This window comes from Mchenga conophoros, linkage group LG9 (assembly GCF_057382185.1).
Source record: "Mchenga conophoros isolate Kocher_MC1m ecotype Shallow Benthic linkage group LG9, M_conophoros_male_GT1.1, whole genome shotgun sequence".
Taxonomy (NCBI): Eukaryota; Metazoa; Chordata; class Actinopteri; order Cichliformes; family Cichlidae; genus Mchenga; species Mchenga conophoros.
In genome coordinates, this window is record NC_140534.1 from 21,629,058 (window position 1) to 21,643,275 (window position 14,218).

At 40.9% G+C, this 14,218-nt stretch overlaps 1 protein-coding gene across 2 annotated transcripts in view; it reads right to left on the reverse strand.

Moving 5' to 3' along the window:
* Positions 1-14,218, reverse strand: part of pou6f2 (POU class 6 homeobox 2) — a 78,967-nt gene that overhangs the window by 49,129 nt on the left and 15,620 nt on the right. For both annotated transcript variants that reach the window (XM_085286919.1, XM_085286920.1), the window contains 2 exons: positions 6,212-6,309; positions 494-713 (listed from right to left, as the gene is read on the reverse strand). In XM_085286919.1, the coding sequence (XP_085143045.1) occupies positions 494-713; positions 6,212-6,309 (318 nt within the window). The remainder of the gene's footprint in view (positions 1-493; positions 714-6,211; positions 6,310-14,218) is intronic.

Sequence of the window (14,218 nt, forward strand, 5' to 3'; positions counted from 1 at the left end):
GACAATGTTTTAAACATTAAAATGAAAACCATTTACAACTATGATCAAAAGAGAACACTTGGGCATTAAAGTTTAAAAGGCAAGGATAAGTACAGCCATGTGGATGGACAGATGAGGTGGAAAAGAGATAAAAAAGTGAAGTACAGTGCACTCTTATGCACAGGAAAGAGGCATAAAGTGCTTCTGTGCTGCACTGCAAAACGCTGACCTGTAATTAATATGGTTGGTTCCTCTGGGCAAGTCGAGGATAGCTGCTTTTTGGGATCTAAACCCCTCAAGGACTCTTACCTGGCCGAGACCTCTAAAGCATTTTGTTGGGGAAAAAACATTGTTCAGTGGCTTAAAATGAATGCGCACAAAACTCTTACTTGTTTTATGTATTACTAATAATTCCCGAATCGTCTGCTCTACACGAATACGAGGCAATAACAATTCCTGAGAGTAGCTGGGTCATTTTTCTGCAGCTTCTTGTCTACAGCTCCCTTTTTCTCACCTTGCAGGTTCTGGAGGGGGAGCGTCATGATGCCCCCCGCAGCAGCAGCAGCCACCAGGCTCTGGATGTTGGCGGTGGGCAGGGAGAGCACCAGGCCCTGCTGCCCGCCCAGGTGCCCGCCTGCGTTGAAAGGAATGAGGATGGGCTGGTTCAGGCCTGGCGCCGCCCCGGACATCACGCCACCTACCGCGTTAGCCAGTTGCTGCGCCACCAGGAGAGACTGAAGAGGGCACACATAAAAACACACACACACACACGCATAACATCATAGGTCAGATAATCGCGGATGCTTTTCTTTAAAATGTTATAAAAGTAAGGTTTAATACATCATTCGATATATTTCTATGTTTGTGCGAAATAAATTGTGTTTATGATCTTATTACTTGCAGTTATTTCAGATTTTACACACACACACCGACACACACACACACACACACCAATCAAAGTCTGCATGAATATTATAAATTTACATCAGTATTTTGATTAAAGTTGCAACTTTAAGCTATAGTTTTTTATTTAGACCCACTTTAGAAGACACTAATGCCAAAAATGATTTCATAAAGCAAACAGTAAAACATTTAGTGTGATATGGTTAAACGTATTGTTAAGACACAGAACTGTACTAAAATCTTGAGGCCCTTGTTTCTTTAGATTTCGCTTTCAAGGTGTCAGACTTCCATGTCATCATGTCATCCTTTGAAATCAATGAAAGGATGTCAGGAGAAAAGCACAGAGTGTCTATAGCTATCTGTAAAACATGGTGGAGGCTCTGTCATGGTTTGAGGCTGCGGTGGTGTTGGAGATCTTGTCTAAACCGATAGAATTATGAACAATGAAAAGTATCATCTCATTTTGATATACTATCCAGTACTATCTGGAAAGCATCTGATTGGCAACAAATTTGTTTTTCAGCACGACAATGACCCCAAAGAGTCATGGACCGGCCTCCCCAGAGCTCGGACTTTAAGGTTATTGAAGCAGCGTGGGATCTTTACAGAGAACAAACTGGAGCTAAAATCCCAAGTAGAGCTTTGAAGCCTATTTAGAAATTACAATAACAGCTGCCTAAGAGAGTTCAGACTGTGTTGGTCACACCAAATATGCAGTTTTAAGCTTGACTCTGTTTTTACCTTATATGCGACTTTTCCATGTATATTTGAAGGTGTTTCAATATATTACTGCACCTATTTCCCAGAAAATAAAGACTCTGCATATTAAGTGCTGAACATACGGGCTATTTTAAAATCCTGACATGCTTAATGGAGACAAGTGCAGCAGATGTTTCTTGACTTCATAACCAATCAGTGTGTTCTGATGAATGCAGCTGTTTTGCAGCTGAAAGCTGTGCTGCTCTGCTGTGTCACAGACTGACAGTCAAAACACACTGCTGTTGGTACTGACAGAAATCAAACCCCATCTTTGTGAAAGAGCTGTGATTTTTTTCCTTTCACAGAAATGCAGTGATTCATGTTTCATCCCACTGAACAAATCCCTGGTACCACGGAATAATGTGCTTGAAATACACAGTCTTTTTTTTTTATAACGTAGCAGTACTTTGCCCTTTTGATGAGTGCTATAACACATCACTCTCGTCTCTTCATGTATCCATTCATTCATATTAGTTAAAGTGGAATCGCTGCAGTCATACCCATAGAAGAAAAGATAAGTTATCACAAGTATCGCTCTGAGATATTTTGCACACTTGAAGCTCTCTTCGTGTATTTTCCGAGGAAGTGGGGCTGGGAAAAATACACCTACACATTTATCGTTGAGAGTTTTGAGCCCAAAGTAGGAAGGTTTGTGCCATGGCTCTACGAATACACACAAAATTACACATTAATTTGCATTTATTGTCATTAATCATTGATTAAAATTGGACTGAGAACATTTAAACGTGGAATTTGAGTTGTTTGGGAGTCAAATAATAAAAGCGCGTTGTCACTTTGTGTTGTGTCCCCAACAAAGCAGGCTGCTTTGGACATTAGTAGGTGAGTCTGGGCGCGCTGTGGTGCGACTTTAAGTTCACAAAGCTTTAACTCCAATTGTCAGCTATCTGCTTGTGTTTTGCATGGTGTGTCTGCAGCTTGCACAGGATGCAGAACGAGCTGACTGGTGTGAAGCGGGCCCACCCTGCTCTCGAGCCTGGTGCTCATAGGTGACAGGCGTGTCACTGTGATAACCTTGTGTGGTGCATAACGCCCGCTCCCACTCCGACGTACATGTGATCGCAGTTTAAGAGGTACAAGGTCATGTTGGTTTAAAGCCAAAAAGCATGGCTAAAATATCCGCACTAAGAGACAAATGAACACCAGTTTGTGTTTCTGAGCCGTTAAAAGGATAAAAAAAAAAGAGAAAAGCTTGTAGAGGTGAACGCTGCTGGCAGGAGTTTTCACACGCACGCTGTAAAGGATTCCTCTTTCTCAACATTTGCTTTGATACGCAGCAACAGTGCATAGCATATGACAAACTGACGCTTCTGACAGCATTCGAAATGACATTTGCCATTAACTTTAAAAAATGAATTAATAATTCGGGAGCTCAAAGAATCCTCAAAGGACACTAACAAAGGCGACGCGTTTGTTAGCTGCAAGTGACACGTGTTTAATCTCAGTTTTTTAACTCAATTTAATCTCAAATCGAAGCGGCGCATAATCAAAGACGCTCTTTGAACATTTCATCTCTGAATCAAACAAAATGAGATTGCCAGGCTTGACAGTAAAGACAGCCTCACATGGAAGGGAATAACATTAAAAGACAATTCTGCAATTATCAGATGTAGCCCTGATTTATTTATCATTACTGGCAGCTCTGGAGAAGCAGACAGCTGTTAGGCACAGAGGCAGCGCTGAAGAGAAAGCACTGTGGAGATTCTTTAAAGCACGAGTGAGCTCTGGGTGTTTAGGCTGTTTGTTGCGCCAGTTTAAGCCTGATTATGATCTTCATCTGCCGTGCGAGGGCTGCATATGTGCGTGTCAAAATCTGAGATGAGAAAGAAGTTAGCGAGAACATAATTAGCTCAGCTTTGCAGCCACGCAGCGAGCGAATCCCCTGCGTCGCTTATCCGGATTTTACAGGCAGTTCACCCTCTGCCTTTTCACCTGATCCTCTCACTCGTCTTCTCCATAGGTGCTGCTGGAAAGCTGCTGTACGGTGCTTGGCAGACCTGACAGCTGAGTGTTGAGAAGTGGTCTCCCAGGGGCCGCACAGGCGCACGGACCGGGTGTGTGTGTTCGGCTCTGGAAGGGGAAGCAGCCCCACTCAGGACTCGATGTGGTACCCAGCCTCTCTGCCCATCAGGGGAGAATAGGCCCTTCTATCTGCTTGGCAGCTCTGGCACTGAGAAATTGCCCATAATCACCCAGATAGCAGACTTTTGTCATCCTAACTGCGAGTGGGAAACAGAAGGAAGGTAGATTCATGTTGGGTAAACTACCATCGGATAATGGTTGTTCGAACAATATCCGGCTCTGGAGCGAGAATCTATCAAAACATATTGATCCTGGAACAAGAGAATTGGGTATGGCATGCGGAGCGCCTTTGTTTCTGAAAAGTGTTAGCTTCACAGAGACTGTACTGACAGCATTAATATATTAGATGGTGACTGTTGAGAGCCGCATGCTGAGCCTCAGACTGTAACTGTTGCCTGCTTGAGAAGCTTTCTTTCCCCTGTTTATTCTTCTGTTTATTTCTTATCTAATAGTAAAACAGCAGATTTGACCAGGGAGGGTATGTTATCAGAACAGCGCTTTTAATTAAGGACATTTTTTATCGCCACTTACGCAGACTGAGTCTTTCACTCGAGATTCCTCACCCTGCAAACCTTCCCAACAGACCTGAATTGCTCTCCCAACGTCTCATGTTTCCTCTTTTGTCTCTCCTGATGAGGACTGACTGTCATTGACTAACACTGAGTGCAGGGAGAATGGCCTTATTAAAGCTGGTGGAGGAAACCTGACACTCTGCGAGTGTGCATGTGTGTTGAGCGGTGACATTGAGCAACGCTAATGAGATAGATGTTCATTAAACATCGCAGAGCCACCAGGCCAATAAATCCAATCAAATAGGACAATGCCTGATTGAGCTATTAACAAGGCTGCAGGCTCAGGCTCTTTGCTCCCAACGTTGTTTTGACAGGCCCTGTATTGTCAGCTCATTAGTGCCACAACTCAATAACATTTGAAGATGATGTGTGCTGATTAAATACTTCACAATTTCACAATTTTGCTGAAAAGAATTCAGAGGATTCAGCTCAGGCGTGTTTCAGTCATCACATGCACTGAGATAATAAGGCTACGTTCACACTGCAGGCGAAAGCGCATCAAATCCGATTTTTTTGACCCTATGCGACCCATATCCGATCATGCTATGACAGTGTGAACGGCACAAATTCGATATTTTCAAATCCGATCTGGGTCACTTTTGTATGTGGTACTGAATCCGATACATATCCGATGTTTCAGAAAGCGACTGCTGTGTGAACGGTCAAGTCGCATTAAATCCGTCTTTTACGTCACTGATGCAAGACAGACGTCAATTATCAGCGCTGGAGAAGCGCCTGAGAAGACATCGCGAACGCTTCCTGGCCATCCTGTGTAGATGTCAGTGAAACTGTTGGGAAGACAACGTTGGAGAAACGTGAACATTTTATTTGTACTGCATAATCTGCAGACTCTTACAGAAATCTGCAACTATCCTTTGAAGCACCGCTCCTCTCTAAAACAGCAATAAGGATAATTATTAGGTTATCTACATTATTATGTAGATAACAAAATAACTTAAAGCAAAAATTGGGAAACGTAAAGTCCAAAGTCTTTATATTAAGGGCCATCTATCAAACAATATAGTTTGGTCTGGGTCTAAACAGAGCGCGTTGTGTGTGACATCTTCTTTTGCGCATGCGGGCCGCTTTGAGCGTTCACACTGGAGCGCGTTTGCTGTCGCATTTTATTTGTAGTGTGAACGAAGTTTTAGGCTTCATCTTTCAAACTGTTAATGAATTTCTTGCAGCAGCTCCTCCTACAGCCTCTGACATCATCAGCACCAGTGGCAAAAAAAAAATGAGTGGAAATGTATAGAACTGGTTGGAAATTTGGCACCGCAGTTGTAAATACAGCAAAAATAAAGCCTTCAGCATCTAACTAGAAGAAATGGGGAGTTTTTTTTCTGTACTTCTGTAAGTTATCTAAGGTACCATACATATGCTTCATGCCTAATTCTTTATAATATTTAATTAAAGTGCAGTCAGTCAGTGAAAACTAATGAAACAGTCAAGATGGGGGAGACATTTGAGCGTTTAATTCTTAGCAAACAATAACTAAAGATCTCTATTTTTTTTAAGGCATTGTGTCTGGATTATTTAATTAAACTGGATGATTTCAAGAACAATTAACATTTGAAGGAAGGTTCTCGGGGGGGGGGGGGGGGGTTATATGTTCTTTGTGCATTTGAAGAGCCTCGTTTACCTTTATTTTTGTCAGCGTATTTCCTGATACTACTTCACCAAATGCCAGAAAAGTGCAAGTGCCTTTACTTTTATTTGTCTAATATCTTATTAGTTTTCCTTTAATTAAATCTTACCTACAGTCTGTCAGCTTTATGAGAAATCCAACTTTTTTAGCTGAGTATCCCAGCTTGCACTGTGTAAATGTCTTTAACTTTTAAGATAATAAAGGTTTTCATCAAGCCTGTGTTCAGATTTTTGTGTATCTTCTCACTCACCTGTGGACCCATTGGGTATGCTGGGTGAGTCTGGCCCAGCTGACTCTGCTCGGAGGGACTGCTGCTGGCGTCAGATTGAACCGATCCGTCACGAGCTCCTGAAAGAGCAACAGGCAGAGAGAGCCATGTAGCAGAGTCCAAAGAAAAAGGGAACAAAACAAACAAACAAAAATGAAATCCACCTGAGATAGAGGCAGGCTGGATAAGTAGATAAATGCACAGCACACGGTGCACTGCGATGTTACAACATAGAGTCTCGTACAGAACAGAAGAGGGCAGCTGGGGAAAGAGGGGGGGTGGAATTTGTATTTAAGTGCTTTATCAATAACCGCTGTAGCACTGAATAAATTACCAACCAGCGGAGAGGCTCATTGATGGGGGATGATGCATACTGGCGGGTCCCCGATGGCCTAGATTACCGCTGAGAGATAGAGCTCCACCACAAATGCAGGGGCCACATTATTCAGCCATTTACATCACTGAGTATCACTCATCTAAACCCACCACCACCCCCCCTGCTCTGGGCCTGCAGCCATGAGACACAATTAGACCTGTTTGCTATGAGGGCAGAGTGGAGCGGAGCAGACAGGGACATGATAATAAGCTTGCTGATGGCTGCAGGGAAAATAAAGGGCACCGATGATTGGTTATCAAAGCAATCCCTATCGGAGAGAATCTCCCAGCAGTCCTCTGAGTGTGGACTGCTCTAAAAGGTCCAAAAGGCTGATTTGACCCTCACCCTTTGACCCTGATGATATGGAGATCATGTGATGCCTTAATATTGACACAAAGACTTAAGGGCACTTCTTGAAAAATCTTAAATGATCCTAAATATTTACTATCCGACTCTGGCGATTTAAAAAGAAAAAAAAACAAACGAAAGACTCTGCAGTAAAAATCAGGATAAAGTGCAGCAAGAAGTGCGGATTTTACAATTACACGATCTTAAAAACAACATCAAAGAAGCTGACAAACACCTGATAAACAAGGCCCAACACACACAGTAACCTTCTATTGATTTTCATGAGAAGACTTCAAATATGAGAGTTGAAAAGAAGCAGTTTCATGGTTCAGAGGATTAATGTGTTTTGAATAAGTTGGTTAAAGTGAACGTGTAGCGCTGCAGAAATGTAATCTTGCAAAACTATTACAAACAAGGTCCCTCACTTTCTTACAGTCTTCCTGTCAATACAGTAGATTTCTACTCATAGATTAATCTTATTGATGGCACGTTTTATTATATTAACCTTAACCTGAGTGAACAAAGCTGCCTCTGATTGACCTTCAAGCTCTTATTCGAGGTATTTGCGAGTTCTATTTGGAGACATCTTTATCAAGTGATGGTTTCTTAGAGGATTTTTCTTTTTCTTTTTTACATTGTATAATAATTTGAAAAAAAAATGTCATCAGCGTGACATCCTGTCCTTTCCTTTTCAGCTCTGATTGATTTGTATGTAAAGGACTTTTTTTTTTTTCTCTTTTTACAAAGTTTAGTTTAGTAGTTTCTAAAAACTATGGAAAATGTGCGCGCTTCCTCTGAGTACCATGTGTGCAGATAATTAATACATGATTTTTTAAAATTAAAAGTGTCTTATAAATTAGTCTACAGGTCATGAAAACCATGTCATGAATTTTCTTATTTTGCAACTTACGGGTTGGAGTGTATGTGAGAACTTCCTTTCTCTGCCAAAGTTAAATCAGCTCTGTGGATTTCACCTGAGAGATTTCTGTATTCATATTATTTTTTTCTGCTCATCTTTTTGAGTTGAAGCAGACACTTTTGGGACAAACTAGATGCCTCATGCTATCATGCATCAGTTAGGGTTCAGCAATATTTGATTCAAAACTGATGTCTGCTTAGGTTTCTCATTAGATCTGAACAACTGTACCCACCCTATCTCAATGAGGCGAAATGGCTCACTTCTTTTCAAGTCTGATTTTTCTAAATAAAGGCCTGAAAAAGCTTCACCGTGAACTGACAGCTGCTTATTTTTAGTCACAAATATGTCACATTATGTCAAAGACGGTGTCTTTTTTTAAAAAATAAAGACGTGTGGCAATAATTGCCCTTTGTTGCACTGTGGCTGTGTCACTTCCTGCAATATTTCACATTGTCCACAGTGGAGAAATACAAAAAAAGATAATGTTGATGTTATGTTTGATGTTTTCTTTTTGGATGAACTTAGGTGTAAGTGCTCGCTAACGCTATGCATTTTAAGTTTTGTGGCTAATTCATAATAAAATCCAGTCTTGTGCTTACAATTATATGCTGAGCATGAAGAAAATATTTACTTTGTATAAGCAGTACTTTATTTTTCTACACTCAAAAACATATTTATGCCAAAAATATGGAATCTGGAAGTATATGGAAGTATATTTTTCTTAAAGAATAATCTTTTGAATAAATAAACTTTTGATTTTATATATTTCATTTGCACTCAGGATGTTGCGGGTAAACTGCTGTTTTTTGAACAAATCCTGGACCGAGCCAGCAGCCATGGTACCATGAGAGACAGCTACCATGCTTCCAAAGCAACCAGGTTTTGCTAGCTGGCTGGTTTGAAGGTCATTTAGAGCCCCGCAAACCAAACATTGACCACCTGCTTCATGTTTCCTGTGAAAATGATATTTTTCTTCATCTTGACATCTCATTGGATCTTCTTCTTCATTTGGCTGCTCCCTTTCCCTTTGCCTCCATCTCTCTATATCCCAAGCATCGCCTTCGGTCACATCAACTCTCTGCATGTACTCCTTCCCTACATCCATGAATCCTCTGTCTCTAACTTTGTCTCCAAAACACTTAACCTGAGCATCTAATCCTCTCCCAAAGAAAATCTAAACATTTTAAAATCTGTCACTTCCAGTTTTGCCTCTTTTTATTGGCTAGACAATATAAAACTTGTATCTCCACCCCAAAAGAGACCGTTTAACTTTGAGGGTCGTAGACACTTTGTCAATTTGTCCACAAATGTGTCATATTTCTCTGGACAGGCATCAGTCAGCGGGCTTGTGTTATACCAGAAGTGACAATAACCATGATATTAGAAAATTAAATGGTGATTTGATGTTAACAATACAGTTATGATAATTATTGCTGTTATGCACTGTTATATCTCTCCCTACACTCGTATTATGAGTGTGAATCACTTGCAGAAATGAAAGCAAATAGACAATAAACAACATTAAAGGTGACTCATCTGAGGAAAATGTTGTTTTCATGCAGTCTTTTGGCTACAAGAGAAAATCTGATATTCTGATATTGCCCTGCTAGCAGCTGTTGTTTGTTATGAGAAAACTGAATGAGTCTTGCTATTCTGCTGATCCTTAAACAGACTTAAGAGCTGTGTGTCTGCATAATTTAACCAACATCTGAAAGCTGAACTATGTGTTGAATATGTTGCAATGCTACTGGACTGGACAACCTGTGGTGGAAAGAAAGAAAAATACTTTTTTTTGTAGACTCTCAATAGACTAAAATGTTCCTGTTTTTTTGATGAGCTTTAAAATTGAAAGGTTTTCATACTTCTATTACTCATAGTTACCAAGTAAATTTACAGGCACAATAAAACTGACTTACTTATTTCAGATGTACACAAAAAGAGGTTACATGTCATGTGGAATTTAATAAACCCGACCATGTTTTGAATGTAAGATACAAAAGGCCTCCCAAAAAGTTAACACATCTCTTTAAATGCACTTTATTCCTCATAAAACAAGTCTTCCCCTTAATATAACGGTAGATGAAATCAAACCAATCATGTGGAAATGGTTTTGAAGGCCACAAAACCTTGCTAAACTGCACAATGTCGGCAATGAATTGAAAAAAAAAAAATTAATCACATTTCCACTCCAAAAATTGATTTTCTTCAATGGAATATCACAGCTTTTAAATAAAGAACACATCCCTGATGCATTGTGTCTTTTTATTCACGGCCTTTCGTTTTTTGTTAAATATACTGGGCATGCAGTGGTTTCTAGTACTTTTATAAAAGCCTCATACAAAACGTACTATTCAATAGCCTTGCCAGCAAGATCTTATTGCCTGTCAAGTATATTTATGCAGTACATTTTAAAACTCTCCTCCGCCAACTAAAATCATTTCATCTTTGCATAAAATCCAAATAATTGGTGAATGGCATGACCCAACAAATGAACCTCAAGCATTTGATGGTTGATGTGAAAGCCCAAGGGGGAGCCTGCTTTTCTAGCTGGTTTCTACCTCTGGCTGGCTGGCCCTGCTTCCCGATAAAGGTCCACATCCTCTCGCTTATCAACCTCGCGACGCAGTGGCTTTTTTGACAAGCCAGTCTCTTTTCACCAATTATTTCACCCATTACAGATCATGCCGTGCCCGGCCCCACCCTGTGCACTCAGTATCTGGAATTAAGATCAGTCTGAACATACAGGAAATACTTTGTGGCTGTATTACAGTCAATAAAAAGCAGAGATACTACAAAAGCCGTCATAATCTGCTGTTATTTATTTGGAAAAGCAGAGAATAAATATTACAGGACCATAAATTGTTGCACTGGATGTCATTAGCTGTATTGTCTCCAAGCAGTTAATTCTCAGTTTGAACCTTATCAAATGAAAGCAATTTTCCTTCCTCTAGACTTGAAACGGTCTTATTTTCATTTACTGCAACTCAAACTTTCCAAGCATCTCAAAGCAATTCTCTAAATGCAGCTGCCACGCTGTGATAACAATAACACACCCAGTAGTGCTACTGAGCAACTTCTCCGCCAGTGAATTATCCAATTACCATCATAACAAAGTCAATTAGCAAAATGAGGATATTCATCTAATAATGAAAGAACAACACTTTATAAAATCACCTATAAGCTCCAGAGAGTGGGGCTGATGACTGTAGTTAAGATACTGGTTGTGAATAATAGATTCTATCTGATAAACAGTGCGGGAGACTTAATGAATAACGATTCGTTGATGCCTTTCATTGCATCATTTCACAATAACTTAGAAAGCTTCATCCCCCTTGCAAATATCTGTAACGTTAACATGTTTATCGCTGGGGAAGAAATCGATAATAAATAAATACACATGCACATCTCCCCCCAAAGGATTTGTGTAATTTCTTTAACTAAATTAAATAGCTGACAGAAGAAATACCCGGGGAGTCAATCTTCAATTCTTCTTTATTACTAAAATCTCACGTACACGTTTGGCTTTTCTTTCCCTAAAATAAATAAATAAATAAATTTAAAAAATCTTCTTGTCCAACGTGAATGATTCTTAAATGTATTTCCAGATGGAGACTAATGCTGCATACAGAAGAGGAAAAATAGAGTATATCTCGATCAAACCTTTACTGAAAAGAAACACCTTTGATGCCGTGATTATACACAGGTCACACAATGGATAAAATGGAATGAATGGATGTATTGATGTGAGGAGAGATGAAAGAAGAGGACAAACGGATGAAAGAACAAGCGTCGTGCATTCAGCATAGCTTTACATTTATCTAGGACATTCAGGGTACATCTCCTTTTTTACTTTATGAATTCCTAAGCAGCTTTAATTGCCGTTGTAACTGCGCAAAGTGCCTTTAAAATACAGCTTCATCTGGAGGAACAAAAGCACCCTTTAGCCCACAAATGTACATACATGCATGGCTTCGTGGCCTTGACTGCTTACACGAAGCAGTCTTTATTAAATTCAAACTCTTTCTGACGGTGACATGACGGGAACATCAGAGCAAATTCGCTCTTTTAAAAAAATGTAAGCGGAATAATTATGTTTCTTACAGAGCACTGAGTGCAGCTGGATGTGAGTTATGCCATGGAAATATTGCCAATATCCACCACTATATAAATTCTCTCTCATTGATCACCAAAGTGGCCACTGGAGAGTGACTTTCAATGCCACACAAGGCAGAAGGCCTCTCAGGGCTACGTGGGTGCTGAGGGAGGGAGGGTGGCAGGGGGGCAAAGAGCTATATTTATTTGACTTCATTCGGCCTGTCTTAATGCAGCGAGCCCCAAGGACTGCACCACAAAACAATTAGCCTGGATTTCATAAAGCAATCAGCACGCCACCTTGTCTAATGCAACCACTTCACACATTGACAGTCTGTATAAAGTGGGTGTTATTGAAAGCTGTTCACGTTAGCTTTCGCCTCAGTGCATTTATGAATCAATTTTTGCCCATAAAAGAAGCTTTAACACTTAAGCTATTTTAGTGGAAATGCATTATGTAAGTTGTCAAATGTACGAGAGGCCCGGTAACGATTCAGGCTCTTCAGAATGAATAGCCGGCCCCCATTTTTATAATGGTCCTTTTGAAAATGTCTGGCTGAGTGCGTGTGTTTGCTATTAAGATGTTGTCAATCATTTTTCCACTGAAATCTAATCCATGGAAAATAATTTCACATTTAAAAAAAAAAAAAAAAAAAAAAAGAGTGAAGATTAAAAGTTAATTATGTCCTTAATTGTTTGCTGAGCGGAGCTGCTGCGGCGCTGCGACAACACGCGACACTATAATACGGTTTTCATCATCAAAAGTGTGTTGCGCTGCTGACTTGGAGCATTTATGTTGGACGGGGATATGCGGGCTGTCGGAGCGTAAAGGATGAGCGCGAATAGACAACAAGCCACATCATACACAAGGTTTAATTCCATCAATACACAACCAATTGTCCCAGATTGTTTGACCATTGATTTTGTTAATACCACTTGGAAAGTTGATGTGGCATTGCGCTGAGAGCCGAGAGAGACAGACCATTTCACTTTCATTTTTCTATCTCAAGCAGCGTGGAATAAAGTCTAAAAAGTAATGTTACACCCAAGGCACAGTGCTTTATAGAAGAGAGCAGCCTGTAATATGCAGTGCGAGCTTTATAGTGATTTACTTAACTCCTTGTAGAATGCAAGAGAGCCAAAATCACCAGTGATTTAGCTCAGTGTTTCATTACTCCCACCAAAGCCCTCAACAATAACACAGGGCATAATCTTCTGCCAATAACTCCAGGTGCTCTTAGTCAGATGGCTCCCTCTGGACCTGCAGGGAAGTAATACTCTGTTTAGAGGCTGGGGTGGAGAAGCTGCAAGGGATAGGTCAATAGTGTTTCTGGGGATAGAAAATCACCAGGGACTGACTTTTGAGTGTCTGCCGGTAACACTATTAGCTACATTATGGCTACTGCTGCCGCTAGGAGAGCTGTCATTTCCTTAATTAAGAGCACAGCGAGGGGCAAGAGGGAGAAGAGGCCACGGCAATCTCTCCGGGCCTCCCGCATTAAAGCCTGATTCCTCATCGCGCAAGGGCGGAGACCTTACAGGGGAGAAAAAAAATCTACCTCATTCGTTATTCTGGCACAAAGTGGAATTATGGAGTTAGGGAATTACGTCGGAGGTGGTGCCAAACAGAAAGGATTTTACACCTCAGCAGTTCTGCGACTTGTTCTGAGGCCATGTTTAAGCCAGAAGCAGATGAGGAAGATCTCAAAGGACAGACAAAGAGGAAGTGGATGAAAAACGAAGGCGACAGGTTATGTATGAAAACAACAGAAAACAGTGCACTTCAGTTTGTAGAAGAAAGCCTGCAGTTTGTGATGAACGGGTGAGGAATATGCATGTAAACAATGCTTAAAGCAGCGAGGGTCATGTGCGCCAACACTTACGCTCTCACTCATGGCCACAGGTCTTCACCAAAAGGCTCTCTGACATGAGAGTGCTCTGCTTCGGCTCTTACCTGTCTCTTCCTTGATGCTGGAGTGGGGATGGAAGCGGCACAAGCACAAGAGGGACCAGAGGGAGGTAAATTGGTGAGAAGAGGCAATGCCCATTTCAAAGGTCAAGAAGGAGAGATGGTGTGATGACGAGAGGAAGCAGGAGAAGGGAAGAGGAGGAGGAGAAGAAAAAGAAGGGGAAAAGAGGGCTTTTGTGTTGCATCCTCACAGGGGACTTGGGACACTTTGCACATGAGCACATCTGTTATGGAGCGTCCTCCTCATTCCCAAAGCAATGTCAACCTGATTAGCTCAGGGTTGAA